Source organism: Plasmodium berghei (genome assembly GCF_900002375.2).
Source record: "Plasmodium berghei ANKA genome assembly, chromosome: 6".
Taxonomy (NCBI): Eukaryota; Apicomplexa; class Aconoidasida; order Haemosporida; family Plasmodiidae; genus Plasmodium; species Plasmodium berghei.
Genome location: NC_036164.2, coordinates 345,738 through 372,260, shown reverse-complemented (window position 1 = coordinate 372,260; position 26,523 = coordinate 345,738). Strand labels below are relative to the sequence as shown.

At 21.6% G+C, this 26,523-nt stretch overlaps 7 protein-coding genes across 7 annotated transcripts; 3 read left to right on the top strand and 4 right to left on the bottom strand.

The window, feature by feature from the left end:
* Positions 1-85: 85 nt before the first annotated feature.
* PBANKA_0607600 (U6 snRNA-associated Sm-like protein LSm7, putative) lies at positions 86-909 on the bottom strand (the record flags this gene model as incomplete). Its single annotated transcript, XM_034568603.1, has 4 exons — positions 86-154; positions 261-331; positions 423-494; positions 795-909. 4 exons carry the CDS (start codon positions 907-909, stop codon positions 86-88), a joined length of 327 nt encoding a protein of 108 aa, XP_034420577.1.
* A 2,170-nt stretch (positions 910-3,079) lies between these two features.
* PBANKA_0607500 (mago-binding protein, putative) lies at positions 3,080-3,693 on the top strand (the record flags this gene model as incomplete). The annotated part of the gene is made up of 2 exons (XM_034568602.1): positions 3,080-3,283; positions 3,445-3,693. The coding sequence occupies 2 exons, from the start codon at positions 3,080-3,082 to the stop codon at positions 3,691-3,693; spliced, it is 453 nt and encodes a 150-aa protein (XP_034420576.1).
* A 2,078-nt stretch (positions 3,694-5,771) lies between these two features.
* Positions 5,772-9,989, bottom strand: PBANKA_0607400 (protein phosphatase PPM11, putative; the record flags this gene model as incomplete). The annotated part of the gene is made up of 1 exon (XM_034568601.1): positions 5,772-9,989. The coding sequence occupies one exon, from the start codon at positions 9,987-9,989 to the stop codon at positions 5,772-5,774; it is 4,218 nt and encodes a 1,405-aa protein (XP_034420575.1).
* A 5,215-nt stretch (positions 9,990-15,204) lies between these two features.
* Positions 15,205-17,859, top strand: PBANKA_0607300 (zinc finger protein, putative; the record flags this gene model as incomplete). Its single annotated transcript, XM_034568600.1, has 1 exon — positions 15,205-17,859. One exon carries the CDS (start codon positions 15,205-15,207, stop codon positions 17,857-17,859), a length of 2,655 nt encoding a protein of 884 aa, XP_034420574.1.
* A 528-nt stretch (positions 17,860-18,387) lies between these two features.
* Positions 18,388-19,808, bottom strand: PBANKA_0607200 (conserved protein, unknown function; the record flags this gene model as incomplete). The annotated part of the gene is made up of 3 exons (XM_034568599.1): positions 18,388-18,411; positions 18,517-18,597; positions 18,714-19,808. The coding sequence occupies 3 exons, from the start codon at positions 19,806-19,808 to the stop codon at positions 18,388-18,390; spliced, it is 1,200 nt and encodes a 399-aa protein (XP_034420573.1).
* A 1,027-nt stretch (positions 19,809-20,835) lies between these two features.
* PBANKA_0607100 (mitochondrial import inner membrane translocase subunit TIM10, putative) lies at positions 20,836-21,063 on the bottom strand (the record flags this gene model as incomplete). Its single annotated transcript, XM_034568598.1, has 1 exon — positions 20,836-21,063. The coding sequence occupies one exon, from the start codon at positions 21,061-21,063 to the stop codon at positions 20,836-20,838; it is 228 nt and encodes a 75-aa protein (XP_034420572.1).
* An 875-nt stretch (positions 21,064-21,938) lies between these two features.
* PBANKA_0607000 (conserved Plasmodium protein, unknown function) lies at positions 21,939-26,321 on the top strand (the record flags this gene model as incomplete). The annotated part of the gene is made up of 1 exon (XM_034568597.1): positions 21,939-26,321. One exon carries the CDS (start codon positions 21,939-21,941, stop codon positions 26,319-26,321), a length of 4,383 nt encoding a protein of 1,460 aa, XP_034420571.1.
* Between the last annotated feature and the right edge of the window lie 202 nt (positions 26,322-26,523).

Here is a 26,523-nt window from a genome sequence, read left to right as displayed (position 1 = left end):
AAATTATTTATTTAGCAATTAAAAACAGCATTAATAGTTTAAAAAAAAATAATGTGTATATACAATATATACATTGCTTTGCTTCCTATTTTTCTTCCGATATAAATGGATTAGAAATTTCTTGAGTGCCATTAACAGGGGTAATCAGGGCAACCTATGTATAAAATAATATGAATATAAGTTGAGAAAAATGATTTAAAATAAAGAAAAAATATTGTAATAAGATATCACTTCATAGGTATAATATATGTAAAAAATACCGAAGTTCCTCGGGCTACAATTAAGCCAATATTCCTACTTTTTTCGGTTATTACATAACTATCATTTGGGTCTATAAAAAGTATAAACGCGTAAAATATTATTGCATAGATTTTTATAATTTTTTTTTTTAATATTTATATAGAAATATGTTTTATTTTTACCTCGTATAAATTCTTCAGTTTTGTCTAGAACTAAATTAAATATTGCATCATGACCAATTAAATTACCAACAACTGAATATTTCAAAAAAAAAAAAAAAAAAAACTATATAACAAAATTATATAAAAAATGGCTGATATATGAAGTAAATATGTGTGCAAATATAATATATGGATATTGAAAGTGTGAAATAACAACTTTTTTTTTATTCACAAACTTGTTATTCACTTTGAACATTATTATATCAATTACTTTTGTAACGCAAAAAATATGATCATTCTATGTTTATTAAACTTTTTATTATATATATAATTTGTTTAATATATATATATTTTTTTTTTTTTATTATATTTTAATATGCTATAAATAATAACCTTCTCTTCCTCCATCGAATTTTACCCTAATTTTTTGGTTCATAAATTTTTTTATATCATTCATAAATTTGTTATCCTTGTTGATATTTTCTGTAGGCCCTGGTAATACAGACATTTTATTCAAACGTGTTGAGTGAAATATTTATTGTTTTACCTTTTTATAATGGAAAATAATTCCTCTAAATTTTTAATATACGAAATTATATCTTCATATGTTAGTATACTTATATTTTTTTTATTTAATATTTAGAAATAATCATTTAGGGATTGGAAAAAAAAAATAATTTTATTCTTTATTTTTATATTTTGTAATTTGGTTTTATTCAGTATAATTATAAAAATATTTTTTTTAAATTTTTCAAGTCCATTTGGTTTTGCGGTTTATAGGTAGGATTAAATTATATATGCATATATAAATGGGGTATGTAAATAAATAATAATTCAATTTTGTGCATATATATATTTATTTATATTTAAATTTATGTACATAGGAATGTTTTAGAAATTTTTTGTGTATTTCTTAAATTAAAGTGTATAGGTTATATAATTTTTTTTCCATTTTTTTGTTTACCATTTGTGGTGTATTTTACAAATAACAAAACATATACATACATATGAATAGTGCTGTTAATATAAACACAAATGGAGAAAAAGACGTTTGATATATATATAAATAGCGTAATAAAAAACGCAAAGAAATAGGAATAGGTGGATGGAATAAAAATGGGAAATAACTACACAAATGATGAAATTAATCAAATATGTTATCTCAACATATAGAAAACTTTATCCAACAATATAATGTAAATTAGTTTAGCATGCACAATGCATATTTAAATAACAATAATTTATATAAATTTAATATAAATAAAAAAAAATTTGAAAATAATTTGGTATATAACCATATACCACCCAGGAATGTGCCAATTCACATATGTGAGAGAAGGTATAAAATAAATCGAGGAAATGGTTAAAATAACTGATATGAAAAAAATAACTATTTTATCAATTATTACAATAATTATTATACTAACTAAATAAAGAAACAAGCTAAAAATATCCCTATAAAAATATTAAATAAGTTTACAATTATACTACTATTGATAGACGCAATTGTGTGTCATAAAATCGTAGATATAACAATCCACTTAGAGATGAAAATATAAAAAAGAATTAAGCACTTGATGGAAATTTGAAAAAATATGTTTGCTTGTTTCATAAAACAAAACCTAAAGGGAGTATGGCCTTCAGGGCGAACATAAATAATTATCCCCGAAAGAATAATCATTGAAATATAAATGTGTATATATTATACGTTTTGAATTAGTTTATTTATTATTTTTTTTTGTTTTATAAAATTTCCTGTTTATATGTATTTTAAAAAAAACATATTTGAGATTTAATAAATTCAAGGAAACAAAAGTTGTTTACCATTTTTAATTTAATATGTTTAGTCCTATACGATGCAAACACTAAATTATATAAATAGTACACATATCGAAATTTATAGAACTCGCCTTTACTATAAGTAGTATGTTAAATATAAGAATATATTTATTTTATAAGGCTTTTATATGTTGGTTCGTTTTTTTTTTTCTTCTTTATTTTGGACGATCTTAAAATGGTGCTTTATTTTGTAGAGAAATTAAGTAAAAATATGGTTTTCTAATATAAATTGTATGTATTTTGTATAAAAAAAAAATAATAATATTTTGATTTCTATAAAATGCAATGTAGAAATATGTCAAGAATATATACACTATATATATTATATGGATATTCATGATATACTAATAAATTATGAAAATTATAATTCGAAAAAATATATAGTTTTCCTGAATTATATTATATTGATCTAATGCTTAACCGAGTGATGTGCTAATATGCAAGTTAGTATATACATATGTGCATGTAATTATTTATATAATGTATTTGATATGTTTAATATGGGTATTTAGTAGGGAATGATTTTTTTATGTTCATAATTTTTAACTCGGTGATTTTTTAAAACCTTTTAATATCTATAACATATCCTTTATAATATTATTTTTTTTTTTCCAAAGTTTTGAATAATATTTTATTTTGTAATATTGGGTTAGGTAGCATATTTCGAAATTTTATATGCATTTGAAAATGATGTAGAGAGTAAAAAATATATGTATATAAACTTTTTGTAAAATATAATTGGAACAAAATTTTCATAAGGTTATAAAAATATATATATTGTGTTTTTGGTATATTTAATAAATTTATATAATCTCAATATATATAAAGAACCACAAAAAATGGCTAAAACGAAATTAGAAAATAAATCGTTCAACTCCTTTGAGGATAATGAATGTAAAGATTATATAAAGGAAATAGTAACACCATTAGGTGACGTATATATAATAAATGAAAAGACAAATGAAAAATTTATCAAAGGAACTCAACGTCGTGATGGTACATTTAGAAAAAGCATTCGTGTTAGAACTGATTATATGCCTCAAGTAAGATATTGAAAAATTTAAATACATGAATAAAGGAGCAATTAAACAAATAATTGTATTATGTGTGTGCATGAATATTGTTATGTATAGCCTGATCGGAAATCCATTGTATGAGATAAATAAATATAAACACATCCGTATATATATCCTTAAATATATAGGAAGAAAATTGTGCGTATAAAGTTAAGGGTAAATTGGCAGAAGAAAGAAACCAAAATAATAAGACATTTCCCAGTATTAGTACTAGAAATGAAACCATAAAAATAAATAATGTTACAAATAAAACTGGTGAAAAAAAAATACCTGGGTGGAATCCTGTTGAGGATAATGCAGACAACAGTGCTAATAATTTAAAAAAGAAAAAGAAAAAGAAAAAAAATATTAAAAATCGTGAAAATTGGGCAAATTGATTAAAAATATTTTGTAAACAATATGCATATACATAACATACGATTTTAATATATATTGCAATTTAAATGTAGATATATTTTTTTTAAATATTTTTTTATGTATAACTTGTATGGAATTTTTATTTTTTTTTGTATTTGTTTTTTTTCCCTTTTCTCAATTTTTATGAATATATACACTGCATATTTTACTATATTAATATTGTTATAAAGACCTATGAAATTATATTATTTTTTTGTATTTCATTTAAATTGTCTTAAATATTTGATATGTTTGAAAATTTTAAGAGAAGAAAAAAAAGCATGCATATATCTCCTTATTGTAAGAATATTTATTAATAATTTAATGACAAATAAATCCTATAAGAGTTGAATGTATTTTATTTATATACCTAAATAGCATGGAACTGTGAACTTTTTAAAAACTAAGATATTATATGGTATTTGCTTTTTCATATCACAATTGGTAATATGTATTAGCGATTTTTTTTTTTTTAATAAAATATTATTAATGTTTTTTTATTAATGAATTAAATAAAATAATAATAGTTTATTTAATTAAAATTGAAAAATTTAAACAACACATGTATATATGTACACACATGTATATATGTGCACATAAAACATATATGTCAATTGGAAAGGAAAAAGGGAGGCAAGCAGGAATGATAATAATAAAAAAAAATAGTTAATTTCATAGGATATAATTATATATATAATGCGTGTATATAGCATTACATATTTTTATTTTTAATATACACACCGACATAAAACATTTAGCTCTGGATTTGATAAGGCTGATTTTCCTTTTATTATTCATAGATTTTATATAAAATATTTTTCTTTAAACAATATTAAAAACAATGATAATATTCTGCATTATGTTTCATGTTAATAACATATATAAATATGCATATATAATAAATATATAAACTTAACATATATTAATGTAAGCTTTAATTGCCACTGAAAATAAACGACTATAAAACTTGGATGTAATTTTGACATACATATATGTATTTGTAGATATAAATAAATGATATATAAATCTGAATATATATAGGTGCGTAAAGCCCAATGAGAAGATTTTACTTAAAAAATTAAAAAAAAAAATTGAATATCCTTATATACATCATTTATTCTAAAATGTAGCACTTTAAAAAAATATAATAATAATAGTAATGATAAAAATATAGAATAAAAGTAAAATTAATAACAATAAAATAAGGCATACATTATTATGCATATGGATAGATATACACTAAATATATAAATCAAGGAAGGCAGATCACTATATCTTGTGATGATTGTATTAAGAAATAATATTTCTAAAAAAAATATTACAATAAAAAATGAGACTTAAAGCATAAAAATAAATAAATAAATAAATAAATAAATAAATAAATAAATAAATAAATAAATAAATAAATAAATAAATAAATAAATAAATAAATAACACATATATATATATATATTGATAGATAGCTAAATAAAATAAAACACACGCATATATATTGATAAATAAACGCACATGCATATGCAAATTTTAACAAACTTCAATAATAAATACAGAGTAAGTTGCATGCGCAGTGCATGAATATAAATATATTCACACTTACACGCAACTTGCAAATATACGTATATATGTCTACATGTATGCACACACATATATAATACGTCCAGTGTTCTTTCTTTTGTATATTTATAATGCATATATATATATATATATAATAATAATAATAAATACATTGGATTTTAAAATAGGCGCATGGAGATATACATAAAAATGATTATTATAGCCAAATTAAAAAAATATATGTATATATATACACATGCATATTTATGTGCTTTTTTTCTTTATTACAATTTTATATATGTTTACTATTATACATGATAGAGGATCATAAAAAAAATTGAAACTTCAAAAAAAGAATAAAAACAGTAAGCATCGATGTTGTATATAATTACATTTTTTAAAATTAAGGATTAAACTAAGACTGAAGAAAAAAAAATATTTAATTTTATTGTTTCTCATTGTTAAATAAAATATACCTGACATGTTCATAATTATTTTATCATTTTTATGTTTTTTTGGATCGCTTTGAATATAAATTCATTTTACTAGGTGATTCTAACTTTCCTGGACTAAAATTATATTTCCTTTTTGCATTTGCTATTTTTTTATTAATTTTGAGCATTGAATTTTTAGAATTTTGAATTTTAATCTGTGTTTCACTATCTTCAAAATTAGTCACCATATTTTCACTTTCTTTATTGATATAATTATCACTAATATTATCAGGATTATTAGTAAGATTATCATTTTCATCGTTATAATAATAATTTTCATCAATTGTTGATTTATTTTGTTTTTCGCTATTTTTTTGAATTTGTTTTTTTGGAGTTTCATGGCACATTAATGGCATCATTTTTTTTTCAATTGTTTTATTTTTAATTTTACATTTAGTTGATTTATTTTTTTTAGAATTATCTTTACTAGTTTGATCAACATGTAATAAAGGAGTTTTTATATACATATTATTTATTATTTCTATATGTTCATCTATATTTTGTTCTAACATTCTTTGTTTAGGTGTGTGGTCAAAATCATCTTGATTGAAAATTTGATCTTTATATTTTTCTTTTAACATATTATTATTTGGTGTTTTCATAATCATATCATCCATTGAGGCATTTGAGTACATAGGATTATTTTCTAATAATTGTTGTTCTTCTTGTGATGATAATAATGTTTGTTTTTTATTTGAATCTTTTTTATTACTTAAGTTTTGATTTTGCCCAAATTCTATGTTGCTTCTATCAGTATAATTTTCTTCTATTTCTTCTTCATCAGCATCTCTTAAAACCATATCACTTAAATCTTCATAATTTCTGTTTTGGGGTTCATCATTAAATTTGATTGGAGTTTCGGATGAATCAAAGAAACTGGCATTAAATGGATTTACCATATTAGTACTGTTTGAGTTAGAAAAGGTAGATTGTGTTTCTCCTTTCTTTGTATTTATATGTTTTAAATTAACACGTTCTATTTTATTTTTTTCTTTAATAAATGATTTAGTAGGTGTGCACATATCTGTTAATTTATTAAAATGATGAAAATAATTATTTGAATAATATTTATCAGTTTCTAATATAGATGGTTCATTTGGGTTCATAGCTATATACTTTACACTATCTTCATTTTCACAAACAACCCATATAGCTACACATGAAATATCATCTACTTTATTTCCTTTATATATTTTATTTGGTTCTCTATATTTTCCTGGATATGGTAAAAATGGTTTAGAATGTAGTTTATCACCACTTCGTCTTTTTGCTATATTTGTAATTGAATATGCAATATCTTGTGCTGATGTATATGCACTAGGGTCCCCTAATTCACATGCTTCTTCAGGGCTTATAGCTAATGTGCAATAAGCTTCGATTTCTTCATCAAATAAATTATCACAAACACCATCACTCATTAATAATATTAAATCTCCAGGCATACATAAAATTTCTGAGGGGGGTGATATTGCCATATCTGGGGAATCTCCTTCTATGTCTACTCTTTCTAAAATTTTTACAAAACTATGTAATCCCCTTGCTTCTAAATCTTTCCATTGGCTACGATCTGGTAAATTAGATAATTGATATGGTGCCCCATTTTCCCATTTTTGATCAGTAGTTTTCCATATAATTTTTCTAATAATAGAAGGATTTCGTCCTTTATTATTTACATATAAAAAAGATTCAACAGGAAATTTAGGATATGTTTCTCTTTCAAAATTAATATCCCCTGGTAAAAATTCTCTTCTTAGAATCATACATACACTATCACCTAATGATGATATTCCGCATTTTCCTGTGTATTCATCTAAAATACCAACAATAGCAGTTGAACTACCATATGCATCTGCATATTCTTTTTTCACACTTTCTAAAGAATTTTTTAATAATAATTTCGATCTAATAATAGTATTATATGATACATTTTCATATCCATTAATATTCTTTGATAATTTTTCAGCTTCTCGTTGGCATGCTAATGATAAACCAATGGAAAATTTCGATGCATCTATACCTTCTAAACTCCATGAACCTACTCCATCAAAAATTCCAAAAGCTGGTGGTGTATCTGTTTGAAAAGTTGCATCTTCACATCTACCTTGTACTTTTCCAATACGGCATTGACCACCATATGTTTTAAAAAGTTTAACCATATTGATTCTTAAATCGTCCATTGAGTTATCTCTTGTTATTTTATTTTCATGAGATGGTTTATATGTACTTTCAGTTAATAGTTTATCAGAACCTTCTAATAATGTTTTATTATTATCTTCTATTGAATTATTTGTTTCTAATATATTATTGGTGATTCGTAAATTTTTTTTTTCCATTTCAAAGTTATCTTCATCTGAAACAACATACAAACAAGTACCATTTAATTTATTTATATCATTTTTTTTACATAATTTTTCGTCATTATATAAATCTAAGGGCATGTTATTATTATTATTATTATTACTATTACTATTATTATATATACTTTGCATATTATCGTTACAAATATTTGAACTAGAAAATGGTTTTCCATTATATTCTATATTATTACTGTTGTAATCAGAAAACAATTCGTTTTTATTTTCTTTATTATTGCCTACAAGAATATCGAAATTACAGTTTTTACAATTAATATAAATACTATTATAGGTATTAATAATTCTAATGAAAGCATCTTTAGAAATATAATCGCATTTGATAAGAGAAATGGGGTTACTTATATATTCAGTACTACTATATATTATGTTTGAATTAGTATATATATTAGAAGTAGACGAAGGATCCGCATGAAGAAGAGAATGTATTTTATATTTCAATGCATCTACATAAATAGATTCATTTAGATTATAATAGATTCTATTACCTGGCGGCTGAGATAAAGAAATACGTCCATTGTTAGATACGTTTTGATGTATGCTTGTTGTATTATATTCATCGCTATTATATTTAATATCATCTAAAAAATTTTGCTCTTGAGTTTTTTTGTAATTTTTATATAATTTTTGTAAGCTGCATACTGCTTTCCAAGTACGACGAACTGAATTAACATTCATATTTTTAAGAAGTTTAATATTTTTAAAAAAAGAGAAAGTAGCAATAGGACAGTAAGAAATAGCTTCTTCTAATAAATTTAAGTTATATTCATTTAATCCAAAGAATAAATATTTAATAGCATTCTCATTTAAAGAATTAAAAAATTCATTTAATGCTTTTGTGCCACTAAAATTTGGATCACTTTTATGAAATTTAATATATGCACAAAACTCTCCATAAATTTTATCTTTAAAAAATATTTGTGATCTAAAATATTTAAATAAATGTCGAAGTTCATTTAAAAATGTTACTGTTCCTTTTAAGGTATCTAATAATTTATTTGTATTTATGCAATCTTTACTAAACCTTAAGATTCTAACTTCTTGTATCCCTGAATTATTAAGCAATAGGCATACATATTTATGATCGTAATCTTCTGAAAATGATAAAATAGAATGCTCGATTGATTTAGACGACTTATATTCATTTTTTATATTCTTTAAATTATATTTATCATTAAATTTATGATCATATTCACAAAATCCATATTTATTAGCTTTTCCTGCGCATAACATTTCTACAAAATTTGATACTGCATTTTTATCGTTTAACTTTGTATTATTATTGCCAGCTAATCCATTGCTATCATGTTTAGTGCTATTTGAAACAGATGCAATGGAATCAATATTATTTTGATCATTTTCATAGTCACTATTATTATCAGCTTCATCCTCATCAATATCATCATAATAATAATTATTATAAAAATTATTATCACCATTGCACATGGATATATTAGAAATAATTTTTTCTTCTAATATTTCAGTTTTTTTTTTTATAATTAATCTTTTTTTTAATTCATCTATTAAATTTGTTTTAAATTCTTCATTACTTTGAACATTTTCAATATCATCGGAATCTACAAATTGCACAATTTGACAAATAGTTATAATTTCCCCTAAAAGATATATACCCTCATCTCCTATGAACATTTTATGCTGTTCCCATAATGAGTGTGAAAATTTCCCATTTTTTACAAATGTCCCTAATATTTCTTCTAAATTTTTTTTTATATAATCACTATCATTTTTGCATGCTTCTTTACCTATTATTTTTTCTTCCCATGATTTATATTTTAACACATGAGCAGATACATAACCAGATAGCACTTTATCATATATGTTTCCTATGTATTCCATTTTGGAATGTATATATATATAATTTATAGTATTTATTTATACACACATGTATGTGTGTATAGTATTAATAGGCGTGCGCATATAGATGAAAATTATGAAGTATTTAAGATAGCTAAAAGGCTATTGGGTATATACCAATATCTATATATAAATATTATCATAAATATGTAATCATAAACTCTATATATATATATATATATATATATATATATATATATATATATATATATATATATGTGCGGTCTTAGATACTATGCTTATATATCTGAAAAATATGAAAATGTATATATATTTCATACGCATATAAAAGGCTTAAATAATTTTTTAATACATATTTTTAAAAATTAATGAAAATGAAAAATTTGTGTGTTTTTTCGTAAATGTTATTCTTACATTTTTTCCCTTTGAATATATTATATTTTTATGTATTGACGTTATATTCTTTTTGCATTATTTTTTTTTAATTTTATTTTATTCCTCGTATTTTGAGGTGTGCATCCATGAATATTTATACGCATAAATACGCATGCATATGAATATTATATAATATAAATACACATGAAATCACGTAATGGATACACATATAAAAAATAAGCATGTACACAATATATGTATTTCAATTTAAGTTTGTGAAAATAAATGGAAATATAAATAATAGATATATATATATATATATATTAATATCTCAAAAATAATTTAATTATATTTAATGCTGTCCACATTTTTATTACCATAAGAAAAAATACCTCCTTTGAGATATTTGGAAATTTCATAAATTGGATTTTGAAAATTATATAAAAAAAATTATTTAATATGCATGATATAAACATAAATAAATGTGTAAATATTCCTATATAATAACTCCCCATATAAATAATAATATACGCATGTACACATAAACAGTATTACAATATTAATTTCATATATATCATTTTTTAATTTTTCCAATTTGTTCGGCTTTGTGTATACAATGCATATACACATATATATATGCTTATAAATCTCTATATGTATACGTATTGTAAGAATATGAATAATTACATAATATAGCTTTTGTCGTATATGTATATATTTTTCCTTGGCATTTTAGGGAATTGCTAAGAAAAAAAAATAAAATCATATAACTTCATATAGTCAATTAATTGTATTAACTATTCTGTGTTTTCTAATTTTTTATGCAATTCTTTTTATTTTCCTTACTAATAAAAAACACAAAAAAAAATACAAACAACCAAAAATGGAAATACAGCATGCAAAATGTATTTACTTTTCTTAACTATTTTTCAACTAAAAAAAATATCAATAAAATTATAAAATATATATATCGCCATTAAAATTCAAAAAAACATTATGCAATTATAACATTTTTTTAAGGATTATTTTGTTTTCTCTGTAAATATTTCTCAATTATGTAATTATTTCACTATTGTTATTTATTATATAATATGAATTAATATGCAAATGTATAAATACGTATTAATATTATCACGTATAATAATATGCATATATACACGCATATAAGGCAAACTTACAATATATTTATTCTTAAATAATTATTAAGAACGTATAAAAATGCAATTGTGCATGTAAATTATTTTTTAATTTTGTTCATATTGTTATTTATTTATATTTAGTGTAAAAAATTTAGAATTGTTATTACGTTTTTTTATATTATTTATTTCTAAATTTTTAAGGGGTTGCGAAAAATAATATATGTATTTTTTAATTATTTTTTTTTTAAATCGCAAAAAGATAAAAATATATATACGCAATAAAATACAGTTTTGATATATGCTTAAAAAAAGGGATATTAAGCATGCACATTTTTTTTCTTAATGCACATTTAAATAACAATCAAATAAATATGATTCTTATAAATATATGCATATATAATTTATTCTTATTAGCTCTTTACACATTTGCGAATATTTTAACACTTGACACACATCGTAGAGTATACAATATATATATATATATATATATATATATATATATATGTACCATAGGTTTGTATGCTTCCACAATTTACTTTTTTTAAGGCTTTTATATAGATTATATTATATATAAGATACAATATTTTAAGAATTATTTAATTTATAAAAAATTAAGGACGCTACTTTTTTTTAATGTAGTATAGCGTTGATATTTATATATTTACTGCATTATGATATTAAAAAATTAATAAAATGAAATAATTCGAATAAGAACTTAATAAAATACTTTTTAATTATTTATAACTGAGACGTTTAAATATTCTTAGTAACATAAAATTACAATTATTGAAATAATAAAAAAAAAATCGTTAAACTAAGAATATATTTTTTCATTCTAAATAAAAAGATATATATAAAAATAATAATGCTACATATTACTATCTCGTTTATTATTTCATTTTTTTATACATTATTTATTGTCAGCATTTGAAACGTAAATAAAGGAGGCAAGATAAAGAATAATATCTACTATATATATGTGTGTGTGTATATATGTAATACTATTTTTTTGATTACGATCCTTGGTCTAATTCTCTAAATAAGTATTTTTCATTTCTCTATTTTTTAAGAAAGCTTCCAAAAAATAAAATTCATTGTCCGATTCAATTTGTATATGCAATATGGTGCAATAGTACTAATTCAAAAAAAAAAAAAAATAGTAATTAATAAGACATAAAAAATAAAATAAATGTTACGAAAGATTGTTTTTAAGCACATAAAAAAATTCGATTTACACTTATTGTATTTACAATGCTTCTTTGTATTATTGTATTTTTAATAAATAAATAAATATAAATATATATGTATATTAGTGCGTATGAGAATAGGCATAAGGGAAATATAGAGTGATATTTTTCACGGGGTAAAATAAAAAAGGAATACACACTATGTTTTTCTTTTATCCACAAACGTATATATACGTAACACATTTACTATGAGATAGTTACATAAAAATTCCAAAATTAAAATTTTATTTTAATATCTGATAATATAAAAGTGGTAATATGCTAATATTTTAATTAGAAATTACTGAGAAATTATATGTATGAACAAAATATATAGTAATATTATTTGGATAAGCAAATTGTTAATTATTTTTGGGAGCATATATTCCACATTTATTAATAATTATAAATTAATAAAATTTTAAGGCCACATTGAGAACTTAAAAATTTTCATAACCTTATGATTATTTTTAGTAAGTACATATGCATATAATTATTTCATAAAAATATTTACAATTCCCAAGAAATATATAATGGCATAAAAAGGGATTTGCAATAAATATACAAAGCATGTAGACATGAAAATAGTGAAAACCCATAAAAAACGTAGTTCCTTATAAAAAATAAAAACTATGCTATTTTAAAATACGAAAAAAACAATTTATTGGGGCTTTCACATATATAAAAATAAAATTATGGAATTATGCATTTTATATAATTTTTTATCAATATTTATTTTTTGATATGGCAAATTTACCAAAATAGGTTAACTTGATTAGTGTTATAAAAATTATATAATAGCATTACATTATTTCTGCATAGTTACGTTTGTCATTATAATATATACACAAAGAAACAAAATATATAAAATTGGAAACAAAAGAATATAGATATATATATATTCTTCAAAATGTTATTTTCATTTTTTTATTTTATATTTTTACAAAAAAATAATTTAAAAAAGTATGATTTCTGTGAAATTAGAATAAAACTGCTTATTCTATATGAATACTGCTGATATGTTTTATAAAAAATATCATTGCATATGTCAAGGTATTTTACATATATAAATATATACATGAAATAGCAAACCTTAAGCTTGTTAAAAAAATTTTAAATTAAAATTATTTTAAAATAAATTCATATAATAAAATGGCAACGGTAAAATAAATATAAGCATTTTATGAAGAATAATTAAATATGTATTTATACTGATATTACATTTTTATAGAAAAAAATGAATAAAGCAATAAATATAATAAAAAATATAAATATAATTGATATTGTAATTTTTTAATTTTTTCCTTTAAATAGTAATTATAACATATTACTAAATCATAAAAAGCTAATTCATAGTTGATGAAACTTTATATATCCTAAATAACAAATTAATACTTTAAAAAGAAATAAGATATTTATTACATATATTTTATTGCATAAATATTTTTTCTATATTTTTATAAGTTAATTTATATATAACAAAACATAAGCCTGTTTATATAAATCATGAAATGTGATTTTTACATAATAATTTTTTTCCCGCTTTGAAATAACGTACTTTATTATTATATTTTTAAAACTATATAAAATATTTTTTTAAAAGATATTTCATTTGCCATAATTTAAAATAATAGACAAAAAACATTTAAATAATAATAAAACACTAATAATACAAGTAGCATTAAGAAATAAAAAAGCAATTAGTGTTTATTTAATCTCATAAATGGTGTGTCTTTATATTTTTATACATATACTATATGAAATGTTTTTACATATATAATATATTTATAAAGGATGTTTGTAAAACTGTTACATTTCATTGGCTTTAACAAAGTCTAAGAAACATATAATAATTACATTTAAGTTATATATATAAGTATGCATGTAAAATATATAACATATATCCGCTTAAAATCATTAGTTTGAAATGCTTTATTTTATTTTATTTGATATTATATATATTTATTTATTTGCATGCTTTATTTATTTAAACAAAAATAAACAATATACGACTTAATTTTCCTGCCATGCAATTATATATAACAAAGAAAAATTCCCTATGAGCATTATGTATATTTATTTTTAACGAAATCAAAAAATTGATGAATTACATTTGTATAATATTAAATAAATGTAAAAAATATTTAACTGATGTTATTTGTAAACAAATTGCATTCTTTATGTATATCATTTATAATTTTTTTTTGTTGTTATTTTTCGAAACAGTGTATTATGCCATAAAATAGCATTTTTTATTTTCTATAAATAAGAGATGAAATATAAAAATGTAAAAGATACGTGTTTTAAAGGCAGCAATGATCATATGTGCATGTATATAGTTATATAATAAAAATAATATGCATGTGTATAACATCGAAGGTATGTGGGAAAATCGTGAAATTGATTTTTGAAGTTATAAATAATTGTTCTCATATTTGATGGAATAATTATTTAAATTATAAAACAGTGAAAAAAGAAAAATTAACCATAAATAAAATGGAAGGGGGATTTACAGACATTAATGAAGTAGGAAACGGAAATGGAAATAAAAATGAAAACATTTGGTGTAAAGATTATCATATAAAAAATATAAATGGAAATGATGATAATGTAAGTAGTACTTTAGTTAGATGCCATGAAAATGAATATACTAATTCTAACCATTTAAACAATGAAATCCCTAATTTAGAAAACCCGAATTTAAAAAATGACGAAAATAATAATTTAAATACAGATTTTGTATGTGATAATACAGAAAAAAATATGCCACCTCCTTTTTCTTCAAATGTGAAACCAGAGAAAAATAATAAATCAACATTAACCAATGCAAATAATAATGAATATCAATCTGCTCATACTTACGATCCTTCTATAAATGGTGATCAAAAAGAAAGAGTAACAAATAATCGAGATATAAATGAAAATTCAAATACTGTATTAGAACCACAAAATGAATTTTCAAATAATTTGAATGAAGATAATGCAACGTGTTTTAATCAAAGAGGAATTATCGAGAATAGCGGCATCGAAAATGAAACACCAAATAATGGAGTATATACAAATGAAACCCCTTATTTAAGAGGTGAAGAAGAAGAAAATGGAATAAATAGCGAAATAAATGTAGAAGAGGATAATATGCTCGATGTGAATAATGTAAACAATGTATTAACAATAAATAATATAATAAATGATAGAAATTCAAGAAGTTTAGCTTCGAATAGTGAAGAAATGAATTATTATGCCTTAACAATAAGAGATAATATAATAAATAACAATATGAATGATAATTTAAATGAAAATGAAGTACATGAATTAAGATTTTATCAAAGATGTTTTATTGGAAAAATTTTAGGGTATGAAATAAAACCCAATTTAGAAGAATTTAATGCGAACAAAATTGTTAGAGCATTTTTATTTTTATTTATATTATTAGGATTGTTTAGTATTGAATTTTCTTTGTTATATAATAATTTATTAAAAATAAATGTTGATGATGCTGAGTTATTATTAATTGACTCAAAATATAATGATATGTTTACAAGAGCATTCTTGTTTCAATTTAATAAAAATAAAATAAAAAATTTGTTACTAACTGATGATATGATAAAAAATGAAATCAATAAAGGGAATTATAAATTATATAATGACATACATAGAGTATTGAATAAATTATATAATAATAATAATAATAAAAATAGTGTAAATAATGAAAAAAAATCAGAGAATATATATAAGGATGCAATAAGAATGTATGAAAAGATAAAAAAGAAAGATGTTTTTATATACACAATAAAAGAATTCAAATTCAAAATGTGTAGAGATATATTCAAAAGGATTAATAGTAATAATAGCAAAAATTATTTATTTATATTCATGCCAACACAAAATCATTTAAAAATTACAAGGATTTTTATTTTCCTAACCATATTTTTTCTCTGTTTACGTGTTGGACTTATATCATCAAGAATATTATATGAGTTTGTTTTATTTTTCTTTTATCGATCATCCCGATTATCATTAAACACCAAAAAAGGATATTTATATAAATATTTCTGGTCATTATGCACAGTGATGTTTTTGGAAATTATTTTATCAGATGATTGTATTTTATGGTGGGTAAGTGATATTGATCCGATATTTAGTTACCATTTTCAATATTTTATATGGTTTTGTTCTATAATATATATTCTAACATATGGTGGAAGTAAACTATTAAAAAAATGGGGTCATATTAGGAGCAATAATTCTGATAATTCTAGTAATAATAATATTGCCAATATACATAGTAATAATAAATACACTTATACTGGTTATATTTTAGAATATATTAGCAAGTTTTTATTTGGAATGAATGTGATATTTGCTATTTTTTTTATTTTAGTAAACCTTGGAAAGCCAACAGTTATTACTATAATAATAACTAGTGCAGTTTTATTTGTGGACATTTTGAATGATTCATATTTAGAACAAATTAGTTTAACAGATTTTCACAATTTTACACAAAATATGCAACCAAAAAAAAAAATTTATATTATAGAAAATAAAAAGAAAAAACAAAAAAAAATTGCATTAACTAGAGTAAATGAACATACATATAGAGAATTCACTATGGATGATATTTTAGAATATGAAGAAAAAAATAAATCGAAAAAATATTTGGGAAGCACGCAAAGTAATATAAATAATAGTGGAGGGAATGAAAATGATGGAAAATTGGGTTACAATAAAAAAAAAAATATATTTAATTTAAAAAATATTTTTAATAAAAGATATTTGAATGGAAAATGGGTATATGGAAGATTATCAGGAGGGGATAGTAAATGTGGAGAAAAAAGTTTCACAAAACGTGAAGATAATGATGCAATTTCAAATCAAATTAATGGAGAGGACGCTTCGATAGTTTCTTCATTTGAATATTGTGAAATATGTGATGAGCGCCCAAAAAATATTGTTTTATATCCATGTATGCATGGTGGATTTTGTGAATTATGTATAAGATCATTGATATATAACACTACTAAGTTAAAATATTCTTTGCCTTGTTGTCCTTTATGTAGAAAACATATTTATGATGTCTACAAAATATCAAATGAAGATAAATATAAGCGCGTTGAAAGTGTTAATATATTAACTATCAAAAGTAAGAAATGATAATACATTATATGCGCGTATATATATATATGTGTGCAGTTGCTTGTTTTCATGAATTTTTTATGATTATGATTCTACATACATATTATTAAAAGTTTTTTGTTTTTTATATATTAATATTTGTCATTTAATTTACCAAACATTGCATCGTGTGTGTTTTTTTATACAAGGACACGATGCTATGCATTGTTTAAAATTTTTTTTTGAAATTGATGCCCCACTTTTATGTGCATAGAAATATAGAAAAGTAGATATATATGCATATGTGCTTTCTTCCCGTTTTTTTTTTTTCGTTTACATAATTTTGCATAGTTCATTTGTTATTTATGATTTATACTTTTCATGCATTAAACCATGATTCATATGTAGTTATGCCAACTTTGGTATTTTCTTATAATATATAAGCATTGTAGAATTAATGCTCCAACAAATGCTTCGATTTATATAATTGTCTAAAAAACTGTAAAGATATATTATTTTTTAATTTAATTTTTGATGTATAAATTTTCCTATTTTCATTTCTATAAGTCACATATCAAAGCACTTTAATACCTAAATATAAATTGGTGGGGGAAAAAAAATAAATAAATGAATATAATATATACATGACTAGCAGACATATTTTTATTGCAAAAAAATGAGTGCAATTTTTCTTACCTTTCCACGAATAGTTCGTGCTTGATAAAGATTATTTTCTAGAAATGTAAAAAATTGATTTAAGCAAAAATCTACAGGAAGCTATAATATAAAAATGGATATATTTGTGTTATTTTATTTAATTTTATTGGGGATAGTTATATTATATATATACAGACATTTTTTTCTTTTTTTTTAATATTTTAATTTTAAATTACATAAATGTATCCAAACGTTTGGGACACTGAAATTTCTTTCCCATTGTAAAAAACTATAGGTATTTGTATTTTGTGATTTTTTAAAAGTTTTAAACAATTTTCTAATAACCATTTATCAGCATCATCGTTTAAATTAATTCCACAAATATTTTCTATAGCTTGTTTTTTTTTGTCATTATTAATATCCTTATTAAAAAAAATTAGATTTGGATCATATCCCATTTGGGTAATTTTATAACTTTGATTAAGAATTAATTGCTCATCATTTGTCTTAAAATTTTTTTTTTTTTTTTCAATATCTGCAAATTTGTCTTGAACTATTTTATTAGCAATTTTATTAACGTTTTGCAATTTTTCTTTCCGTCGTTTTCTGTGATTTATTTTTTGATATTTATATTCTAATTTTTTTTTTATGTAATAAAAATAATTTTTTTTTTCTTGTATATATTTTGTTTCTTCTTCAGATGGATGATAAAGGGCTTCTTTATTTTTTACATGATCCATTAGATCGTCCCATATAGACTTTATAGTATCGTCTTTTTCATTTTTTTTTTTATGATGAAAATAAGATGATGTGTCATCAATAATATTTTCAATATCTTCCATATTATCATTATTATTAAATATATTTTTCGATTGTATTTTTTCTAGCGATTTTTTAATATCATATATTAATTTGGCTATAATATGCTCCTTATCTTCTTCTGACAAATTATTATTTATAGTCTGTAAATTTATTTCGATATTTTTATATCTTCCCTTTATTATTTTATGTTCAGAATTTTCAAATAATTTAAAAAATACTAGCTTTTTTTCTACAAATATATTATTTTCAGTTTTATTTGATGAGCTTAATATGTCTATATAGGAGTTTAAAATACTTAATGATTCACTATTTATTTTTTTTAATTCGTCTGGTAAATCCTGAGTTAAATCTGGATGAACTTCCTTATAAAAAAAAAGGAGCATCCTCCTTATACTTTTTTTAAATATGTTAGACTCATAATTTTGTTTAATAATATGTTGGAACAAGTATTTATAATTGGATACATATTTATTAGAAGGTTTTAAATAAAACATAAACTTTGCAAACATGGCAAAAAAAAACTGAATAAACAAAAATGATAGAATATGGATTCCTCACCATAAATTGGTGGATGAAAAATGGAAAAATCAAAGAATTGCTAAAATGTTAGCAATGTAACTCTTATTTATAAATTCACTATATACATGTGTTTGTTTCACAAAATATAAATTTACAAATATGCAAATAAAAAAAATAAAAACCTAAATATATGAAAAGGAAAACGAAAAAATAAGTATATCCTCAATACGAACGTGCTTCAATAGCATTCAGAAAAAATAAAATCGTGATAATATAAAACAATCGTTGTTTTATTTCTCCTATATATACTTCTTTATATATGAAGTACTAATATCCTCCTTCATCGCGGTATATTTATTCACTTGATATAAAATAAAAATTAAACAATCCTATTCGTTTTCCCCATTTTTAATATTTATTATTATTGTTATTTGTTTTATATTTTTTTTTAATGGCGTTTTATCTTCTATAAGAATTGTTTATGTTTATAAAAAAAAATAATTCGATCGCTTTTAAATAGTTTTTTAGAGTCACTGTTTTTTAAAATAGTTAGTAAGGAATAAAATGCATAGGAATGAATTGTTTTATTTTATTCCCCATTATATTTTTAATAGTAATTAAAAGGAAAAGAAGGAAACAATATATAATTGTGGTATATCAATAATAAAACATTATTAATGATAATATATATTTAAGATTAAAAGAATGTGTTAAGGATTTTAAAGTTAAAAACAAAATGCACATTTATGTGTATAATTACAACGGTGAATGGATGTATAGAAAAAAATATTTATAGGTTATTAAACAATGAAATAATATGTAAATAAACGAGAAAAAGTTGTATGTTAAAAAAAAATTATTAAAAAAGAAAACATTATGAGACAAAAAGAAAATAAATAAAAAGTTATAGTGAACATACAATGATAAATAATTAAAATTGTATAATATGTGAAAAATTCTAGGTATATAATATATTATATGCATTATTTTGGGTATTTGATTTATTTTATTTCTTAGCTATTTCATAACTTGACTTTCTTGTAAATTTTTTCCTACTAATGTATGTATCTCCAAATATTTATGGACACATCTATCAACACAACTCGTTTCACCAACTGATAAAAAAGGTTCATTTACATCGGGTATACATTTTCCCCAACATGAATTTTGCATTCTTCTAAATAAATCAGACATACCCAACAATTCAACAATTGTACTATTAACCTTGCTTATATTTTCATTCATTTTCTTTCTATAGAATTTAATAGTAATATATTTTTTTCTATTCCAAAATGAACAGCAATATTAATTCAAAAGCCAAAAATGGAATATATAGGGGTTTATAATATGATGTGTTATATATATGTGTACCTTCTGTTTGGTTTGCTAAAAAATGAGCATATACCACGAATAATAATACCTCTAATTTTTATGATTATCTTTTATGAGGGTTTAGAAAAATATAAATATTTTATCTTGTTTTACAGCGAAAAATCCACAAAATGAGCACACCATAAAAATATATATTATCCTAGTATAAATAAGTATAAAATGTGAGGAATGCTAATAATATTCGAAAAATACATTAATGTAAAAAATCGAAAAAAATAAAAATGTTATACATATATTATATTGTTAAATTAAAAATGAATAAAATTTTATCGAATTGTATATTTTTTTTCTTTAAACAAATAAATGAAGGCACTATAAATAGGAATGTAAATTGTTTAAATAAAAAAAGAAAAGGCTCCTATATATTATATACATACATACATACATAATACATATTATATAATATTTTTTTATGTATATGAAATAAGTAACATTTGGCTACAATGTGCATAAGCAAGTTTACGGGTTTATATGATATTGCATGTATATATATGATGTTATGCGTTGTATGCTTATATTTTTTTTAAGTGTATAAACATATGCACATATTTATTTATACAATTTATTATATTTATACACAATAATTATGTAGACTCATAATAGGATGGATAAAAAAGGAAAAAAATATATATAACTTAATAAATTATCCTTTTTTAATTTTATTAGTTATTTTTTTTTTTTTACTATAAACTTTTGGGGAATATATTTTTCCCTTATGTCTTTAAAAAATGAATTATTATATGCCCCAAAATTTTGATGAAATATTAGTGCATCCAAAGGACAAATTAAATATTTTGCATTTTTTTATAAACATAATAAATTTTAACAATGATCCGATATTATGTAAAGAATTACAAATCGCTTCCAACACTAAAGAAAATGAAGATATACTCAAATTGAAAAATGTATGTGTAATATTAGGTGTGCCTGGAAGCGGAAAAACAACATTAATAAAATATATATGCCAAAAATTGAATATTAGAGAATGTTATTATGAATCTGAATCTCAAGAAAATAAAAATTTTATTAGGAATATGAAAAATGCAGACGGGAGCAACTCTTATTATTATCATCCTTATAATGAATTTTTATTGTACTTGAGTTGCCAAATAGGCAATAATAAAAAACCTAAGATTAAAAATGAAAAAAAATATGAGCAATCAAAAATAATAGATGATAAAATATACAAAGATATAACAGAAAACAATAGGGATAGTGAGCAATTAAGCGAAAATATTGGAAGGAGCTTTGAGGGTATTAGTGGAAATAATAATAAACGGAAATATATAGATAAAGAAGAAATAACCAATTTAAATAAAGTAGCAAAGTTAGATATAGAAAAGAGCAACACAGATATCCAAGAAATGAGTCTACTTCTACACAACAGTAATGAAAATAGAAGCAATATCATCGGTAATGATGTGGTAAAGAAAGTGATAATGGAGGAATTAACCGAATACAACATGATGAATGGAAAATCAACTAAGATGTTTTTAAAAATTTGCAATCTATTTATAAATATATTAGAGACGTCAATCAAAATTGTTGAACGGGAAAACGAGGAAAAAGAGTTGTTGTTACCATTATCGCTTATGAGCAATAGTTATTACAAAAGCATAGATAAAAATTATAAATTAATAAACACAATTTATAAGAAAGGCCAAAGTGTTTTAGCTTTTTCTTGGGATTTTAGAAAAAAATTTCTACAAAATTTTGAAAAATCAAATAAAATCGAAAAAAAAAATATAATAGACTTATTTGTAGATAGTAATTATCTTGAGTATGTAATTAAAAACTTAAATAAATTGAATAAAATACATGAAAATATTAATGTTAACTTTCTTGAATCAAATAATATTAATAAATTAATAATTGAAAATTTAAAAATAGCTAATCATTTGATGGCAGAAAATAGGGAGAATATTTTTTTAGCTAACACATTAAAAGAGGATGTAATTTGTTATATGAAAAAAAAAAATATTAAAAAGAAAATTGAAGATATTATATTTAGAAAATATTATTTTGAAAAAAAAAATAATAATAATGTAGATATTGAACGAATATTTCAATCATTTTCTTTTTTAGCCAATTTTAAGAAAGCGTATAAGGGGAACAGTGGTATATTATTAAACAATTCTATAAATAGAGAAATTAAAAATTTTATTGACTTTCATAATTCTAGAGAAGTAATAAAATGGTTAGTAGTAGATGAAAACCATAATAACTCCATGATAAAATATACAACTATTATTAATTCTTTAAATGAAAGAAAAGATCGTTTAAATGCTTTAAAATGTTTGAAACAAAAACATGGAATAGACAACCTAATGGAGTTTCCTGCGACACATCTTAATTTTCAAGATAAATGTGATATAAATAAATATGTAGACGAAATAATTGAGAATATAAATTATTCTGATAATAATATGCTTGAGTTAATTTTTATAAATAACATAAATAATAATTTAATAAATAATATGAATTTAAATATTTCTATAAATGAACTAATAAACTGTAATGAATTTATAACTAACTATATAACAGATATAATTATTATTAATTATTTGATTGTCAAATATTTGAAGGAAGAATCTGTAAATTCTTTTATAAAAGCAAATAGTTCCATTAAAAGAATGGATAAAGAAAATTTGGAATTGTATGAATGGTTGAAAAGAGGTGAAGGGATTAAATATTTAACAAATGAAAATAACACAAGGAAACAAATTCTGACATGTCTAAATAGCTCCCCTTTATCTAATTATAATGATTTTATATCTTTTAATAAACGGAACGAAAAAATATTTTTTCATCCCCAAAGCATTTCAAGAATATATGATAAAACTGATATACATTCGAAAAACGTAGAGGCATCAAACGGTGGCTTTCATTTTATATCGGAAAAGGTTCGAGAAAAAATAATAAATTATTCAAAAGAAATATATAAAATAAATAAAAAAATAATATCCGGATTAAATAAATATAATGAATTAATAGAAAGCACAATACTCTTATTAAAAAAAGAATATGTTATAAAAAAAAAACTTTTGATTGATATTTTTGAATGCTTAGAAACAAATGATAATGTAATGAATTGGCTTGTACCTAAAGATTTTAAAAAGACATTAAATAGCATAATTCTGAACAGTAACCTGTATAGGCATTTTATAAATATAAATTTAAAAAGCAAAAAAGAATATGATAAAAAAAAAAACTATTATGATAATCATTATATTAATACTCGTGCTATTATTATTGATGAATTGCCGTTATCTGAATTAGAATATTCTGAAGATTTCAGAAAGAGTTGTGTTAATTCTATTCAATTTATTTTTAATCGTGTTATTTTGTGTAAAAAAGAATATTCTAAATATATTAATGTAGACAGAAAAAATCAAAAAAATCGTGAGTGCTATTGTATACACCCAATAATTATTTTTATAAATTCTTTTGAGAAAATAAAAGCAATTAATACATTATTAGGAGTTGATATAAATTATTCTCCATTTGTTAATTTTATAAAATTAAAAAAAATACATCCATTAAATCTTGAAAAGGCATTATCTGAGCGATATTATTGTAGAATGATAAATTTAAATAAAAATATAAAAGAAGTTATAAAAAGTATATCTTATAATTGTAATGGAGATATTCGATCTTGTTTTAATTCTTTAGATTTTATAAATCGAATACCAGACTTAAATAAGATGTCATTTGAACAAATAATGGATGTTTCAGTATTATGCCAAAATGATATTTTTACTTTTGCTAAAAATGTTTTATGTGGACAAATTAATTCAAAAAATAGGATATCAAATAATAGTAACAACAATATGGATTTAGAAGCTCATTTAAGTTCCAATATAAATAATAAGCCCATTGTTCTAAATGATAATGTTGATATAAGTGCATGTAATAATGTAAAACCGAGTGTTATTAAAAATGAAAAAAAAAAAAAAAAATGGAGTATTTATAAAGAATTAGACGAAAAAGCAGATATGATGAATATACATGAAAAATTTCAAGTTTTATCTATATTGAAAGAAAACTTTATATTTTTTTATCATAATTTATATGATATAGCTAAATTGTTTTCGAATTTAAGTACAATTGATTATTCTTTTCGAGGTATAGATTGTTCAAATAATTTAATGAGAAAAACTTGCGACAATAAAAATCATGATACTACAAAATTCATTAATGAGCATTTTAGTTTAACATATAGATATTACATTATTTGTAACAGAACTCATAATAATTTAATGCAAAATGAATATTTATATAATGGAATAGAAATGTTAGACATTGCAGAAAAAGCTAACAACTCATCAGTTACTGCATCAATCAAATCTTTGCGCAAAACAAACTTAGATAATACTGTAAAACAAAATTCATTTTTAGTTAAAACATTTTTTTCGTTAAAGACAAATTATATGAATAAATATTATCATCATTTTAGTATAGCTAGAAAAAAATTATATGATAGATATATTATGATAGTTATTAGAAAATTAATTAATCAAAATATAAATACCGATGAAAATATTACTGAAAAGTATGGATTTTTTTTACGAGGAAATTATGAGTTATTTTCTAGCGTTTTACCATCTTATATATTACTCATTATAAAATATTGGAACAGTACTTATAAAAATGAATATAACAATATAATGATGACTAATAGAATAAGTGAAGAAAATATAGTACTCGAAAATTATGAAGAAAAGAAAAATTTTGAAACCAATGAGCACAACAGTATAAACAATAATGATGATATAAAAATTGACCAAAATGAAATAAATAAACCATATGGATTTTATTTTAATGAATATTGTGAAATGCTTTATAATTTTAACCTCAATTCTATAAAAGATAAAAAGAGGTATGAACATATGATGGGAGTTATTTCTTTCGCTGAAACATTTATTACTCCAAAATTTATTGCTCTTTTTTTCCCCTCATACTTAAAATATTTAAAAAACGAGACTAAACAAAAACAAAATGTAATAAACTTAGTAGGTAATCAAGCAGTATCTAAAGAGACATATTTTGAAATGATAAAATTACTTCGAATGCATGATATGGAGTTGTACAATTATTTTTTTTATTATTAACTGTTTTTATGTTAATTTTGCGCCATAAATATGAATATATATGCATTTGTTTTCCCAATTTTTATAACTATACCAATTGCGGTAATGTCTAAACTTGTATTTTGGAGGGTTCTAGAAAATGAAAAATAATAAAATATGCTAAAATGGCAAATTAAATAATCTCAGGGGCGAATAAGAGAAAACTACAAGTATAAATTGCATT